Raw genomic sequence first — 18,483 nt, forward strand, 5'->3', positions numbered from 1 at the left:
GTGGTTTTCAACACTTCTGAGAGACCTTGCTGCCAAAGAGAGGCATATGAAGTCTTTGAAGAAATTATGACCAAATAACCCAATCTTGACTGATCTTGTGTTGTTGATGGCTTTCGTGGTTGAGAATGCTTCTGGAACATGGCCATAAAGCCCAGAAAACTCACAGCAACCTATTGACTGATATTGACTGATATTATTTCTAATAAAGTTACACTGGAACAAAACTATTGGAAAACTATTGTTTTTAAAGTATTATACATTTTGGTTTTGCACACATGCATACACAAATTATGGCAAGTTTTCCTGGTTAGGGAAAAGGTAGAATGGGATCGTTCATGGCTTAAATTTCAGAGCAATACCTAAAAGGGCCAGTGTGTTTATTTATACCTCTTGGTAAGGAATGGTGACTGACTCATGATTTACTCATGTTTATACTGGCACAAGTAAGGTTCTGGGATCATTTATACAGCACAGAACATGGTTCCAAGCTGAAGTAACTTCATCCATTTTCCCGTGGGATCTGCTCTCTTAATGTTTTCTGTTTGCAACAACCTAGTGAAATACACAGAACAGGAATGCATTGTTACATGTACTAAATAAATAAAATCTATGAAAATTAGATAGATATGCTCAACACTGCACCAATTTCTGCTGTTGCTGCTACAGAGTTTATCTTTTTATTGCCTCCAGTTTTAAATAAATCAGTCTTATGCTTTTATTTTTAGTTGCTCTGCTAATTGTTTTGCTAATCTTGTACATGAAAAAAGAATGCAGACTCTAACTATTGAAAAAGAAAAAGCTTGTCCATATGCATTGTCAGCAAAAAAGTAAAAAATAATCACATGGTTTTAGATTCATACATTGAAGCACTACTAGAAATGCATGATTACTTTGACTCTTCCGCCCTTTATATAAGTATTCAATTTTAAAATGTAGGTGACACACAACCCACAAAATATTATTGTTTATTGCCAATATATTTTTATTTCCCTTTTTGTCTTAGAATCAAAAGCTAAAACACATGACTCTTTCTTTAAAATGTCAACAACGTTAGGTAAGGTTGGCTTGGGTGACCTAAAGTAATCCAAGTAAATTCATCTTAGACTGGATGTACACTGCCCTATATTTATTTATTTAAAACATTTATATTCTGCCCTTCTCACCCCAAAGGGGACTCAGGGCAGAGGGCAGCAAATATATGGCAAACATTCAATGCCGGGACAAGAATTCATTATATGTATACATAAACAATAAAAACATTTATCTCAATATTAAAATACATTGTTTATAGCCCAGTATTCTTCTTATTCCAGATTATCTGGTAGTGTAGACTCATATAATCTAGTTCAAAGAAGATAATCTGGGACCAGATTCTGAGATATAGGGCAGCGTAGATCCAGCTATAGTTGGAAGAGATCACAAGGGTGCCCCGGTGGAGCAGTAAGTTATACCCTTGTGCCGGCAGGACTGATGACTGAAAGGCCAGCTATTTGAATCTGGGGAAAGCGGGTTGAGCTCCCTCTGTCAGCTCCAGCTCCCCATGCAGAGACACGAGAAAAGCCTCCCACAAGGATGATAAAACATCAAAACATCCGGGCGTTCCCTGGGGAACGTTCTTGCAGACGGGCAATTCTCTCACACCAGAAGTTACTTGCAGTTTCTCAAGTCACTCCTGATATGGAAAGAAAACCCCAAAACAAAACAAAAAAACAAGAGCCATATATCAACTCCTTGCCTTATAGGAATACACAACCAAAGCACTTCTGAAAGATGCACATCCAACAATCGTTTAAAGACCTCTAAAAGGTGGGGAGTCCATCACCTTCTAAAATCATTTATTCCACTGTTTGTACAGGTATTACAGCAGTAAGGTTCTTCCTAATGTTTAGGTGGAGTTACTTTTCCTGTGGTTTGAATTCATTGGTTTTAGGTTCTAGCTTCTGGAGCTTCTTCCATTTTCTACATGACTGGAAGTGTGTCTATTAGGGTTTGGCTCTACTCTAACTACTATGCCTCAAAGCTATGGAATCATGGGGGTTGTAGTTTGGAGAGGCAGCAGTTATTTAGCAGACCTAGTAAAACGACAACCCCCATGATACCATACCGTTTAGCTAGACCTGTTAAAGTGGTGTCAAACTGCATTCATTCTTCAGTATAGATGCACCCCAAGACTGCCTGAATTCAAGGGGATGGCAGGCCACTGGTTCCCAACTACTAGTCTTTCAAATGTTTTGGACTTCAGAAGTCTGTCAGTATGGCCAATGCTTAGGGAAGTCCCCAAATTTAGAGGACTATAGTTTGACAACCACTAGTTTAGCAGTCTGCCTGCCACCTGAAGCAAGGAGGGAAAAAAAACCCCAACAAAAACACAACTCCCAGCAGCTCCTGCCAGCACAAGCAATGGTAAGGATTGCTGGGAAATGGAGGCCAACAACATCTGGAGGGCCACAGGGTTCCCTCTCTTATATCAGATAAATCCAGGTGGCTGCCTCAGGCAGTGAGCTGGGCCATTCCTCCCTTTTACTGGGCCTCTACCAGCCTTATCCACCAACTGGAACCTAAACCCATCTCCACATCTACGCTTTCCTTTCCCAGGTTTTATCAACACTGCAAAATTATGGCAGTTTGACACCACATTAACCACCACAGCTCAATATGATTCTCAAAGATGTTGCCCTACAGATACATTAAAACTTGCACAGAATTATTCAAAAATATTGTGTAGAAAATCATTCTTCAGGGTGTATCTGCATATAGGGTGTATCTATATAAATAAAAATGTAATGTTCGTTTGTGGGATTAACATAACTCAAAGACCACTGGACGAACTGACACCAAATTTGGACACAATACATGTATCAGGCCAAAGAGTGACCATCACTCATAAAAATGCTGAAAAACACAGCAGAAGAGACTTAAAAAGACAAATAACAAAAAAATACAACACACACAAAACCACATATATACACAAACACACATATACACAAAAATACACACACATATACACATATAAAACACATATAAACAGACTGGACCACAGCAACGTGTGGCAGGGGATGGCTAGTATCTATATAAATAAAAATGAAATGTTAGTTTGTGGGATTAACATAACTCAAAAATTGACACCAAATTTGGACACAATACACCGATCAGGCCAACGAGTGACCATCACTCATAAAACACTGAAAAACACAGTGGAAGGGACTTAAAAAGCCAAAAAAGCAAAAAGATGAGAAGAAAAGGAAAAAAGGGAACAAAAGAGAGAAAGGAGAGAAAGAGGGAGGGAAGGTTGGCCACAGCAACGCATGGCGGGTACAGCTAGTTAAACATAAATGAATATTGTTTAGATTTGGGGCCCATCTTCAAGATATCTCACTACATTGACATTTTAGTCTATATAGCCCACATTGCCTGGGTGTTGGGGGGGGGGGGGCACGGGGAAGTAGCACTGCCTACCTGCTTTCTCCTTTCTTCAGTTCTGAGAAGGCCCACATCACAATGTCTCCATGGCAACACTCTGGCCAGGGTGGGCAGGCTTTGTTTGTGGTGCTTTCTTTCCTTCCCCCATTTCTCTCATGCAACTCTCTTTTTCTTCCCTTGCTTTCCGTCATACATCTTCCCTCCATTTCTTTCTCTTCCTTCCTCTTCCCTTTTTCTCTCTTCCCTCCCATCTGTCTCTTTTCTCTCCTCACTCATTTCCCCTTCACTTTCTCTTCCTTCTTATCTTTTCTTTCTTTCCCCTTCCTTCCTCCCTTCCTCTTATATATGTCACCTAGCAACAGCCAATCAATCTGCTTCAATCCCTTTCTTTCCCAGTCACATGACACCAACTCAATCAGCCTCCTTCCTTTTCCTTTATTCTGCTCTAGGCCCAAAAAGGATTTATTTAATGTATTGTCGAAGGCTTTCATGGCCGGAATCACTGGGTTGTTGTAGGTTTTTTCGGGCTGTACGGCCATGGTCTAGAGGCATTCTCTCCTGACGTTTCGCCTGCACTTTGGCAAGCACCCTGAGGCTGTTAAGCATGGTGGGAGTTGAAGTCCAAAACACCTGAAGGGCCCAAGTTTGCCCAGGCCTGATCTACACCTTAGATTTCATGCAATCTGACTCCTCTTTAGCTGCCATGACTCCATTATATGGAATCCTGGGAGTTGGAAGTTTTGGTGCATCCCCCTCTTTTGACAGAGAAGGCTAAGGTCCTTGCCAAACTACAACTCCCATGATTTCATAGTGTAGGGGCAAAGAAACCAAAACACTTCCCAAAAGCAGGAGCCCCCTTTCCAGTAACATTCAGCATGGCAGTGAAAGTGGGGTAAGACTGCATTAATTCTGCAGACTTGAAGCAGCAAGACCTTGGTTTCAGCAGAAGGGAAGAAAAAAACAGATTCCCCATAATCCCCGGGAGGAGGGGTGTAGCCTCCATGATGACGTCACGCATTGAAGGCCACAAAGCCCGAAGAGGCGGAGGGAGGCCTGGCTGTGTTGTGAGCATGCGCAGTCTTGTGCGGCCTTAGAGCGCCGAACCTGTACAGAGCTGGTGGGCGGAGCATCCGGGGACCTCCTCCTCCTCCTCCCCCCGCCCTCCAGTTGCCAACATGGCGTCTCGGCGATCTCGCTCCGCCTCAGGTCAGTGGGGGCCTCTTTGGGCCGCGCCGGGTGCTGTTGCCATGGTGCCCTCCTGGTCCCCCGGAGCGGAGTTGGCTTGGCCTTTTCCGCGCAGACTTCGGAGCCTTCCCACTCATCCTTCCCCCCATCTCGTGATAGCCCTGCCCTCCTGGAGCCAGTGCTGTGGGGCTGACGAGAGAAATAACTAGAGAGAGGAAAGGGCCATGCTCATTGGCTGCGCTGCGACGGAGGAGGCGGGGCCTGGCCTGGCCTAGCCTTTTCCTCCAGGCCCCAAAGAGGAAGGAAGGAAGGAAGGAAAGCTCGGGTGGCAGTGGGGAGGGGACAGCACAGACACTGCGTGCACACTACAGAATCACAGTTACTTGGCACCACATTAACTGCCATGGCTCAGTTCTGTAGAATCCTGGGAGTTGCAGTTTTGTGAGAGAATTGCATTCCTCTGTCAGGAAGCCCTGAAGCCACAATAAAGCTCAAATCCCATTATTCCATAGAATGGAACCATGGCCTTTAGGGTGGTGTCAAACTGGTATAATTCTGCAGTGCAGATGGTCTCTAGCCAAGAAGAAAAACAAGGAAGAAAGGCAATGTGGCAGCACATCTAGGATTTGACTCAAGAGTTCATCTACACCAGGCATGGGCAAACTTTGGCCCTCCAGGGTGTCTGGACTGTAACTCCCACAATTCCTAACAGCCCCAGGCCCCTTCTTTTCCCTCTCAGCCACTTAAGCTGATATTTTGCACCCCTCAACGTTTTCTGCTAATGGAGTTTGTGCCCTCCAAATAGGATGTTCAGCTTCACAACTCTGTGTGTTTTATGAGTCCCTTATAAACGTCCTGCTCCTATTTTATCTGATCATGGTTTGTTAACCGTTTTTATCCTGAATATGTGGCCCGCCCATAGTCATCACTACCATGATTGTGTTTATTGGAATGTTTATTTTACGATTTTTTCTCTCTTTTTAATGTAATTTTGATAATGATGTTGTTGTCTGTTGTATATGCTTTGATTTTATTGCTGTAATATGTTGTCTGGGCTTGGCCCCATGTAAGCCGCTCCAAGTCCCCATCGGGGTGATGGTGACGGGGTAGAAATAATGTTTATTATTATTATTATTATGCACCAGCAATTCCCCTTCAGCTTAAGCGGCTGAGTGGGAAAAGGAATGGGCCTGAGACTGTTAGGAATTGTGGGAGTTGAAGTCCAAAAACCCTGGTGGGCCCATGTCTACACTGTGGAATTAATGGAAATGATGTTATGGAGCCTCCGGTGGCACAGTGGGTTAAAGCTCTGTGCCGGCAGGACTGAAGACCGACAGGTTGCAGGTTCGAATCCGGGGAGAGGCGGATGAGCTCCCTCTATCAGCTCCAGCTCCTCATGCGGGAAGCCTCCCACAAGTATGATAAATCCGGGTGTCCCCTGGGCAACGTCCTTGCAGACGGCCAATTCCCTCACAACAGGAGCGACTTGCAGTTTCTCAGGTTGCTCCTGACACGACAAAAAAAAAAAAAAAAAGGGAAATGATACCACTTCAACTCCCATGGCTCAGTGCTATGGAATTGTGGGAGTTGCAGTTCTGTGAAATAATTGCTTTCCTCTATCTGGAAGCCCTGAAGCCACATGGCCTTTAAAGTGGTGTCAAACTGGTATAATTCTGCAGTGCAGCTGGTCTCTAGCCAAGAAGAAAAAGTAAGGAAGAAAGGAAATGTGGCAGCATATTTGACTCAAGAGTTCATCTACACCAGGCATGGGCAAACTTTGGCCCTTCAGGGGGGTTTGGGCTTCAACTCCCACAATTCCTAACACATTCAAGCCCCTTTTCCTCCTCAGCCGCTTAAGCACCAGCAATTCCCCCTCAGCTTAAGCGTCTGAGGGGGGAAAGGAATGGGCCCGAGACTATTAGAATTGTGGGAGTTGAAGTCCAAAACCCCTGGAGGGCCAAAGTTTGCCCATGTCTGATGTACACTGCAAAATTAATGGAAATGATACTACTTTAACTCCTATGGCTCAGTGCTATTGAATTGTGGGAGTGGCAATTTTACAAGCTTCCTCTGCCAAAGTGTGCTGGTGTCTCACCAAACTGCAGATCCCAGGATTTCATAGCACTTAGTCAAGGAAAGTAGAGTGGTACGAAACAGTATTGATTCTGCGGTGTAGATTTATTCTCACAAGTTCTCAGTTTTCCTCCCATCACATCTACATGGGGACATAAATCCCCCCCCCCCAACTCAATGTAATTATGTTGTATATGAATACTTTTTTGTCCAGCATGCATATTTTGTATATTTGTATTTCAACATTTTATGCAGATACAGCATTCAAATTGGAAGTTTTACTCAACAAATGAGTTTGATAAGGAACCATTTTTCTGAATAATAATTTAATGTCTGGAAAATTCTTGTTCCTGCTTTGAGCAACAATCCACCGATGGTCACACCTCTGTGTTTAAGAACCACTGAACCAACTTTTTTCATTTTTTGATACTGCCACATTTCCTTTCCTTTATTTTCTTCTTTCCCTTCCTTTTTATGGTACAAGAGACCAAAAAGCCTATTTCTTTGAAATCTACCACTCTGGGCAAGAAGGTTTGCTCATGAGAAGCCTTTCATACTGTGCAGTGAGGACACATTTCCTACAAAGAGTGTTTAGGATTTTTAGTCAATCAAATTTTACCCAGATGTTTATCTAATCCTTCCCATGCTGCCTTTGGAAACCCCACAGCTTCAAAAAATTTGTTTGGATTAGAATCTTACAGCTTAATTATGGAGGTCCAGAAAAAATAACCTTTCCAAGTTGAAGACCGACTGCCTCTGATCCTGAGGTAGCAAATAGTTTTTTCCTGTAATTTGCTGAGATCAGTAGAGGACAGGGCTGTTTTAATGTCCCAAAGCACTGCAGCGAGGAGTACTGTTCCTTGAAATAAATAAGAAGAGAAAAGTTAATTGGTCCAATCTCTTTGAGAAAGGAATGGTCATTATTATCTTGTGCCTTGTTCTGCCCTTCCAGTCTAAATCCCATGTTTATGTGTTTAAGTTTATTACTATTATTTTATGAGTATACCTAAAATGTAAAGCGTTATCTATTAACAGACAGTTAAAACTTTGGATGTTTGTCATTCTGGGATCCTCATGTGAGCGTTTGGATTAGTTCAAGCTTTATGGATCCCAAATGTCTGGGGTCCATAAAGTCCCTTAGGGTAAGATTATGCATTGACTTAATGTATTACAGAACGAGAGTTGGAGGTATCAAGAGATGTCTAGACCAACCTCCTACATTATCTGTAGATTGAAGAATATGGAAGAATAGTCATTTGACATACATTAGATTAATGCTATGCCATTTGCAGGATAGCAAAAGAAAGAATGCACTGTTCCCATCTCCTTTGCATTATAATAGAGTACAGGTATGCAGTATGGGCTTTAGTCTGTGCTACTGAATGACTGTAGTTGTTCTTCCAAATTATGTAACACTACACATTTTGTGTGTATTTTAATTCCCTCTTGTTTTTCATATTCCACCTGTTTTCACTAGGCCACAATCCAGCTGTAGTTGCCAGTGCTCCTTGCTGTATATAGTAAAATATACCTGAATGTTTTCATCTCTTGTGAGATCTTTCATTCTGATAATAGGAAAGGGAATATAAGGCCAATACAATTCTTGGCTAAAATTGGGGAGGCAGGGGGTCCACATTCTCTATGTCTGACTGTAGAAACAAGAATCTAAGTCCTAGTGTTTTTAGATTATATCATTTGTAATGAGAATAGATCCGATTAATCAGTGGGAATGTAGTAAACCAACACCCATAATTTTCATTAACTCAGGACTCTAGTTGGGACGTGCTCAGATTTAGGTCACTGTGCTCCAGAATCCAAAATGTCCTTAGCACCTATTTAGAGGTTTTGAAGAATAATGAATATAATGAGTTTCTGAATCTACACTTGACTATCCCATAAAGAATACTTGCTATTGCTTGCTTATGCTATTAAGAAAATAAATACTCTCTCCCATAGCAGAATTGTGTGATTTACACCCCATCCCATTTTTAATTGCATACTAAGATCTGTTGTACTGTGAAAAATTGACTAGAGCAGGTATTATGTTACTCTGTTTTAGCAGATTCCAGTGTATCATTGTCTCTATCTTTGGGTTACCTTTCCCATTGTACGGTGGACCCTCGGTATCCACTGTGTTGTTATATAAAAAAGCTGCAATCAGTGTTTGTTTTTTGAATATTTTCAGTCCTTGCTGTTTGAATTCGTGGATACAGAACCTTTGGGTACAGAGGGCCCATTGTATATAGAGAGGGTATCTCTTATCTGGAAATCCAAAATGCTTCAAAAATATACATGATTGGCTGAGATAGTGACACTTCTTGGTACTGCATTGAAACATCAGACAGATCCAATAGCACTGGCTGCATCACCCATGTTGGAAAATCAATTTTGTTTTAAATAAGAAAATCTTCCTTTCAAAACAGAGAACAGTATTTTCAAATGATCTACAATGACAAATACAGCAGCATCAGTCACCTCACATTTTTAGCCAATGAAGCAGGACAATTTTTTCCAGAAATATGTTTTTGACATAACTATAAATATAATGAAGCCAAATATCTTAGTCTTTGCAACAACAAGAATTTTATATATTTCTTTAAGTTGTTTAGTGAACATATTCAGTTTTTCAAAGATTATCTGCAAAATAACTGACAAATGCTTTACCGTTAACGGTTAGCAGGTGCTTCATTTCAGACTTGTCACTTAAAAAGTCACTAAGAACATCAAATAGTTCCATAAAGTATTTCAAGCTATTCCCATTTGAGAGCCACCTTAGCTCAGTGTGAAGTAAAAGTCACATGGTCTGCATTTTTGTCCTCACATAATTGCTTGAGGAGATGCTCACATTTGGCATGAGCTTTGATGTCATTAATACATTTCATAACTGATTTTAGTACATCATTAATAAGAGAAATATTTTTGTAAGTTCTCTCTATGAACACAATGCTCAAGAAGTATTTCTGGATTCTCACCTTTCATCAATTTTAAGCATCCATTTTTTGCCCATCATAACAGAGCACCATCTGTAACACAAGATGTTCTGTTTTCCATTGATATATTACTGTCATATAAGTAATTTTTAGCTTATTACATAGCCCTACAACCACAAGAAGTTAACTGTTAATAATTCATTTTTAAATTGCCCTCTTCAAAATCAAGTTGCCCTCTATGGGGAGTGTTCCCCACATTGGGTATACATAGACATGGTAATAATATAGGAAGACTAATTTTCACTTTTTCTTTTAAAGACCATGACAGTGATGATGATTCCTATGAAGTACTCGATTTAACAGAATATGCAAGACGGCATCATTGGTGGAACAGGGTGTTCGGCAGAAATTCTGGACCTATTGTAGAAAAGTACTCTGTAGCTACCCAGATAGTAATGGGCGGTGTATCAGGCTGGTAAGAACACATTCCTTCTACATATTGCAACGTTGTTTTTCTTTTGTTTTAATTCATGTCAAAACTGTTTTAATGTGATATAAAATGTAGTGTTAATTTTTAGAGCATGGGATTAATAATAAAAGAAATTCCAATCATTCTTGCAAATAGTTCTTGAAATGTGTTAGAGAAGAAATGTTTCAGCTCTGAAAACCTTAAGTTCAAAGGAAAAAGAATCAATTTGAATTGTGTGTTTTTCTTTCCAATAGCACTAACTCTTAAAGCTAATACTGGTCATTGTTGTAATGCACGAGTTTGCCACTGTGGGAATTGAGGGGCCTGCCTCCCAGGCAATTTTGAAAGATTGCATTTTCACAATGCACTCTACCACCAAATAAATAAATACATATTTTAAAAATAGGAGTACAGGTCAAACAATTACAGATATAAATAATAAAGAAGTTTATTTTAAAACAATTCTTTGGCATATGCATAATTTTATCATTTATTAACATGAAAGCAAGTTTTCTCTCTAATGAGATGTATGTGCATGTTTGTTTTTACATAAATAAATCTTGCCTGAATATTTGATAGTGCAGGACATAGAGCATCCTTAATGTTTTTCATGCTATGCAAGCATTCTTGGTTTGTAAACTCAAATGGTAGAATATGTCCTGCTGGCTCTCCTTTTTTCTTCTGAATTTGGGGACTACAATGGAGTGTGGAGTTCCATACCTCCAGTTTATAAGATCCAAGGTTACAGAGTGGACTGTGGAACTGAAATGGATCCGTACTAATCTCCCTGTTCATATGCATGCATGCAACCCATATCCTTTCATCCTTTCCAAAACAAATAGGTGGCATTAACTCTTCCCTCTTTGCATAGGTTGCAGACAAATTCTTCTTGAATTTATTAATGGTAGATTACTGACTTTTTGTATTTCAATTGAGTATAGTTTATGAACCCAGCTTAATTTTTAGAATCAACATTTGAAGGAAAGTATTTTTTTTAATGGAAAACATAGACAACAAACAAAATTAGCATTTGCAAAGCTTGCTCAACAAGGCAGGCCGATTTTCCTTTTTTCATAAAGTACAGCTGAAGGATTTGCAGCACATCATTGCTCACAGATTCGTGTAAATGCTTAAAACAAACACTAGGAGGCAAGGCATCACATTCAGTTAGGGAACCCAAGTGGGGTCACAATCCACAGTATAAGAAGTTATGGCAGGCCTCTTCAACCTGGGGCCCTCCAGGTGTTTGGGCCTCCAACCATCAGAAGCCCTTGCCAGCTTGTTCAATGGTCGGGAATTCCGGGAACTGAAGTACAAAACTTGTGGAGGGCTGCAGGTTGAAGAGGCCTGATGTAGAATGTGCAAGGGCATTTTCACCATGTTTTGGACCTTTGCACCATTTGAGAGCCAAAAGAAGCGTTTTCAAGCCAGAAGAGGTATCCAGGAGTCACATCTTATTTCTTTGCTGGACCTAAAATGGTCTGGACCAAATGTCCTTCATTTTTCCTAGCTGTATAGGGGAAGACCTGAAATATTTCACTCCTGGTGGACCCTGGAAATCACAAAGACAGTGCTGCGAGTGCAACTAGCCATGGCCTGTACTTTTCTCACCCCTGTTATAATGTGATTTAGGGACTCACTCACTTACTTCTGCTCTGAGTGGTTAGAAAAAGCATAAGCAGTAGTATCTCAGCTATTGAATTTCTCACTTCCTAAATGCAATCCTGAAGGCAAAATGACAGCATTGCTTCATTCTCACTTCGATACATACGAATAGAATCAAATAAGTATTGCAAAGGAAATGAAGCAAGTGCTGTGATTAGTTTATTAAAATAAATAGTTATTTGTTATATCAGTCACCAACCTTTGAAATAAATGATTTCTCTGTGGCAGCATATAATGTTATTGTTACAAGCATGTTACTATTGATTAGTTTTAAAGTTGTAATGGAAAAAAACATCCAGGAGGGACAGAAATAATATATTGAAAGTAATGGTGTAATTTGCATAATATATGTCTATATGTCACAGAACTTTTACTGTTCTAATTAACCCAATTCATTTTACTGCATAAAAATAAATGTATATATTTATTGGATATATATCCCAACTTTTTCCCAGAATGGGATTAAAGTCAATTTACAATCATTTCAAAATATCCCATAAAGGGAATTATTTTACAAAAGTTAAAAAGGAATCAAGTGCCTGTATCATTAAAAAAAATAGGCTAAAAATAGTTAGAAACATCTAAACATATTTAAAACATATTTTCAGGTTTTTTGTTTTTTTTAAAAAAAGATCAGCACATTACAAAACAGCATAGCATTTACTCATGTACAAACCACAGTAACTGTTCATGTTGTCCTTTTATTTAGGAATTATGTAGTAGTTGCACAATTCAAAAGGTCATCAAAGTGAATCATTTATTTACTTATTATTATTATTATTATTATTATTATTATTATGTTTATTTATATCCTGCCTTCTTTCTCCATACAGAGACTCAAAGCGGCTCAGAATTAAAAGTGTTACAATACAACTTAAAATACACAATATACAAATATTGAAACAGTATTAAACATTAATATTTAAAACAATTCAAGTTATGTGGCTTTGTCTAGTCAAATTGCTTGCATGTGTTTGAAGCCATGGAATTCCACAACTTTCTTTCATCAGGCTACAATGTGGAGTTTTAAGGTTTCAGATCCCAAGGTTTAGAATTAGAATTCTAGACTATAACAAGCAGTGTTACCGTGGTCTCTTTTCCTATATTCCTGGCCCTTTGACTGAAAGAAGATATGCACAGTTGATAATCTCTCTCTTTCTCTCTCTTTTTCCCTCCTTACTTCAAGGTGTGCAGGATTTCTGTTCCAGAAGGTTGGAAAACTTGCAGCAACTGCAGTAGGTGGGGGCTTTCTTTTGCTACAGGTGTGTCAAATTAATTTACATAATGGTATCATTTAATATAAACTAATTAATTGGTCTCGAAGTGGAAAGGGAAGGTGGGCGCACAGAAATAGCAAAAAGCTGCCTGCAAACATTTATTTAGAAACACGAATATAGCATTTTAGAGATAATTGATAGGTTCCTCTCATTCTGTTACAGTTTTGCTGAAATTAGTGGGAGGAGGTCTGTGGATTGTGTGTAATTAAACATTAAATGCACTGGCCTGCATCCAGTATTTGAATATTTCTTACAACACAAGCAGATCCTCTAAAATTAAGGGAACCATCCACAAGAGTGAGTAGGCTTCTGTTTAGACGCCAGGGCTTCCCCCTTTTCTTCTGCACCTGCTCATTGTCATCCCCTTTGGCTCTGGAGGGTTGGAGAACATTTCAGAGAAGATTTAGGAAGTTAAGGAGAAGCCTTGAAAGGAGGAGGAATACATTCTAGCAGTAGTGTGTATTCTGCTGGATTGATATAGTAGTATACCTTGTAGTAGACTCAGTGAAGATCACAATATGTTAATATTTTATATTGGATTATATATCTTGAACTCAGCATGGAAAGATAACTTTTGGCATTCACTGGTTTCATTTCTATTGGAAGTAACATTAACTATGGGAGAAACTTCTAATGTAATGTGCTGCTATAAAGTAATTAGGAATGCAACCAAGATAAAGGTTCTGTAAATAAAAGATGTTGAGTGGGATCCTCAGTGAAAGAAGCCCTTATCAAACCTTTCACCTTTTTAATATGTTCTATTAATGTGAATGTTTTACATTCAGATTTTATATATTGTATATATATATTATAATTCTTCTTTGATTATGATTTGTTTAATTTATTGTTGTTAGGCTGTAATGTTGTTTTAATATGTGGGACTTTTCTGGGGTTATAATGTTGGTACTCGTTTTATGGAGGCATTGAGTGTTTGCCGTTGTATGCTGGAATCCATCCTGAGTTGTCCCGTCCCCCCCCCGGGAGATAGGGTGGAATACAAATCAAGTTGTTGTTGTTGTTGTTGTTGTTGTTGTTATTTGAAACACAACAAGATGATGATGATGATGATGAGAGTTTCTCAGCTATTCTAGTTTAAAATAAAATGTGAGCATTGGTTAAATACAGTGGCTTGTAAAGGGACTGAATGATACTAAGTGGGGAATTTAATCTTCTCCTATTGTGATAATTTCTCTTGTAATTATATTGGTAAACCTTTGAGAGAACAATCCTGCTTGAATAGGCAACAGGAAGTGTTTGTAGCGGGTGGAGGATAAAGCTATTAACGCAAGTGTCACATCCTATCTTCTGCTATTTTGCTGTGACTGTAGTGGAAGAAAATAGTGCCCACTATCCATGGCAGTTCTGGAGTTTATTGGGAAAGCAAACAACTTAGGGTGTGATGCCTTTGAGCTCACCTCCAAAATTCACTGCTTCCCCCTCCTCTTCTGGCAGTACATGTTTGCCAGTGGAGATTTCTATGAGTGGAATAAAGGACCTCTGATGGCACGACTGTCTTCCCACTGTTATGTTTCCACAAGACCACAGAGATTCCTTTTAGCTAACTTTACTACTGTAATGGGGATTGTTCTCTTACTAATACAAAAAACAAGCATATTTGTTATGATTTGTTTTCATGTAATGGCATTCTACTTCTTTTAATATATCTCTCCTTTCATTTTTTTTTTTTAGATAGCTAGTCATAGTGGCTATGTACAGGTTGACTGGAAAAGAGTTGAAAAAGATGTAAATAAAGCAAAAAAGCAGCTCAAAAAGCGAGCAAACAAGGCAGCTCCTGAAATCAACACATTGATTGAAGAGGTAAAAATAAACATTTTGAATATAAATTTGTGGAGGTCTTGATGGAAGTTTTTTAAGGTATCCAACATTTAAAAATTGTTGATAAACTGGTATTCTTGCAAGTGAGGTACCCATTATCCAATAACTAAAAGGGCTGCTGCTTGGATGACCTTGTTTTTACTCTAGATGTGATGTCAGTAAGAACTGAAAAGATGTGTCAGTACATCCCAGTAGGCTTTGATTTTGGCCTGTTGTCTGACTTGAATGTTTTGCTTATGCAGTACCTTAAAACCTTTTGAAATACCATACAGCTTTGGTTTATCTATTCAATCAGTTGCATTCAGTAAATGGCACCAGGAGCCCCCGGTAGCACAGTGGGTTAAACCCTTGTGCCGGCAGGACTGAAGACTGATAGGTCGGAGGTTTGAATCCAGGGATAGCGTGGATGAGCTCCCTCTGTCAGCTCCAGCTTTCCATGCAGAGATAAGAGAGAAGCCTCCCACAAGGATGGTCAAACATCAAAACATCCGGGCATCCCTGTGCAATGTCCTTGTAGACAGCCAATTCTCTCACACCAGAAGCTACTTGCAGTTTCTCAAGTTGCTCCTGAAATGGAAAATAAAAGTAAATGGCACGATTTTCTATTGCTACTAATAAGATAAGTACCTCTAATCTGGAAACAAACATGTTTTCTGAGGAATAACTTCTGTGACACTATATGACAGTGACTACACAAAGCCTTTAAAAATAAAATGGGTATTATGACATAAATGTTTCTGGGCAAAAGCCTACTTCATTTATGCAGTTCCTGGTACCACTTTTCATTGTTAAATTAAAACACGTATGTTTGCCTAGACATTTAAATTGAAAACTAACTGTGATATGGTTTTACTGGTTGATAAATTGTTTTGTCTGTTAGTATTTGTGTGGACTAATGTTCTACAGTGTTTTATTCTTTTGTGTTTGTACTCTGCCCTTAAACCATCCTTTGTGGGTAAAAGATGGTATACTTGTTTAAAAAACATACTATGTACAGGGTGGCACTAAAATCTGATGGTATACTAGAGGTTTTTTTTTACAGTGCCATGAGATTATAAAACAGGTTGTTCCAGGTACTCTTCTGATTTTTTTTCCCTTAAAAGTATTTATGACTTTTTAAATTCAGCAGAAAATGTTCATCCCTAAACTATGTTCCTTAGGGCATGATACAATTACTAACTGTGTGTCTTCAGAAATAAATCTTTGACTTGCTGAAAAAAAAACTTTCCCTGTTCTTTCAGTAGAATTGTTTTTTCCCAGAAATGTCATTCCACTAGTGCAGTGTTTCCACTGCCTCCCATTTAAAATCCAGATTATCTGCTTTGAACTGGATGATATGGCAATATAGACTCATATATAATACAGTTCAAAGCAGATAATGTGTATTATCTAGTTTGATAATCTAGATTATATGGCAGTATAGAAGGGGCCCCGGTGTTTTACTTCTGCTTGTACCAACCTATTGGATAGTCTTTTTGATACCTCATGACAACATTTAAGATTAAATCAAGGGTTGCTTTGCTTTTTAGTTTGAATATGTAGTTATTTATTTTAACTGTTTTTTTAAACTACCAGTGATATTTAATTCTTTTTTTATGTTTATATATTTGTAGATTTTAAATTGTATTAAAATGCTTTTAATTTAAACTGCTTTGAGTCTCCTTGTGGAGAAAAAAGTGGGGTATAAATCTAATAATAATAAATAAGAATAATAACTTCATTGCAGTAGGAGATGCTTTGCTAACTGTTCCACTGTTGCTTTCATGCCAAAAGCAAGACCACATAATCATTAGTGGAGTAACCACAGCTTTTGTACTTTCCCACAAGCTTTTTGTTGTAAATAATCATATTTGTTGACACAATCTCTCTCTCTCTTTTCCAGTCAACAGAATTTCTCAAACAGAACATAGTTGTATCTGGTGGATTTGTCGGAGGCTTCTTGTTGGGCCTTGCGTCATAGAGACCTCATCATGCTGCCTTAAGAAATGGTGAAGAAGAATGACAGGACAGTCTTTTAGCGAGGCAGAGGCAGTCATGAGTCACTTGCTAATCATGCCTGAGCAAGATGGACAGATTTGCAAGACAAATCAGAGTATTTTGCATTTAGGCTTTGCCTCTTTAAACTTGCATAAACAGAGTTGCTGAAAATCCTGTGTTCAGTAGCATTATTGAAGGGAGGAAAAATCAACGAGCTAGCTACCCTTTTCATTTTTTTAATACTGTGTTTCCATCAAGAATTCAGCATATTTAATATATTTTCTTTTGGTTCTGTATTTTTTTTTCAATTGTAGGAGTATATATTTTTTATTATTTAAGTCTATCTCATGCTGTGGTTATTATGTCTATGACTAAATGTATAGGATATTGTGCTTCAAATGCGGGGCTAGCCATTTTCTGTAAAAAAAAATCACTGCAATAATGTATTAATCTGTAATATCATTTTTGCAAATACGAAATAAGCAGTTGTGAACCTATTAAAGAATGAAGATCAGTCCTTGAGTAATCTGTCTACTCCTGGGGGTTTCATCAGCAATACGTAGATGAAAGAAGTATGTTATCCATCCTCAGTTTACATTCTAATCAAATTGCACAAGTGACTCAAGCTGATTTGTGTTATCAGCATGCAGAGGTGGTCCAGGAATTATCTTGGGGCTGTAAATTGTTTTTTTCAAACATGTCTTAAGAAGTACAGTTGGTACTGTCTTAATGATATAATACTGTTTTTGTTTGTTTTTTAAAGCAACTTGATTAAAATGTTTTTAAAATTACATTAAAAGTCAAAAAAAGTGAATTAAGAAAAGAAATACGGAGTACAGACACAAAGAATGCCAAGAAAACAAAAAGAAAAAGAAAATGTAGATTACCTCAAATGTATCCTGTTCAAAAGAAAACAACATAAGCTTCACCCTCTAGGCCTCTGAATATTGACTCCTTTTTTGAACCCTCCCCCTCAAATTGATTATAAAATAATAGTGATGGAATAATGCATTGTTCAAAATAATATTGAAAGCAAGGTTATTGCTTTGTGGCCATCTAAATTGTTTTGATGTTTTTTTACTTATGAGCTCACTGGATAGCTTTATGCAAACTATTCTGTCATGCTCAACTCCTCTATCTAACATTGTGGAGCTGGGTGGGTTAACAATCCTGGCTTCCCCTGTTTTAAGATTTGGTGAGCTATAGAGAAAATTCACACATCACTTTAAATCCAGAATCATAGTTTATTATATTGTATTGCATTCAAGGTCTGTGCTGATACACACCATTCATTTGCTGTATTGTTGCTTCTTGCCTGAGTAGGTAAGTAAAATAAACATTTGCATTATGTCTCTGAGTTTGACATTATGGTTTATGGTACCTAATCATAAGTGTTAAAACTGTTAGCCTATGAGTCCTGGTTCTTTTGTATGCAAAAAAGCTACAATCATTCAATCAGCTATAACACTATGTGGCTGGATTAAGCAGGAGGAATACAAAGGAAACAAAAGGGTTATGAAGTCTAGCTTTGGGCTTATGTACATTTAGTAAATACATTCCAGGTGTTCAGTGACACACACACACGGCCAGTATTTGGGATCTAGTGCAATATGATGAATTTTTAATCACGGCAATCAGAGTAAGCAATATC

General features: G+C 38.5%; 1 protein-coding gene across 1 annotated transcript; it reads left to right on the plus strand.

Moving 5' to 3' along the window:
- Positions 1–4,505: 4,505 nt before the first annotated feature.
- On the plus strand, positions 4,506–18,184 carry FUNDC1 (FUN14 domain containing 1). The gene is made up of 5 exons (XM_060770231.2): positions 4,506–4,626; positions 9,927–10,083; positions 12,929–13,004; positions 14,709–14,837; positions 16,738–18,184. The coding sequence occupies exons 1-5, from the start codon at positions 4,596–4,598 to the stop codon at positions 16,813–16,815; spliced, it is 471 nt and encodes a 156-aa protein (XP_060626214.1). The 5' UTR covers positions 4,506–4,595; the 3' UTR covers positions 16,816–18,184.
- Positions 18,185–18,483: the final 299 nt, after the last annotated feature.

This window comes from Anolis sagrei, chromosome 3 (genome assembly GCF_037176765.1).
Source record: "Anolis sagrei isolate rAnoSag1 chromosome 3, rAnoSag1.mat, whole genome shotgun sequence".
NCBI lineage: Eukaryota > Metazoa > Chordata > Lepidosauria > Squamata > Dactyloidae > Anolis > Anolis sagrei.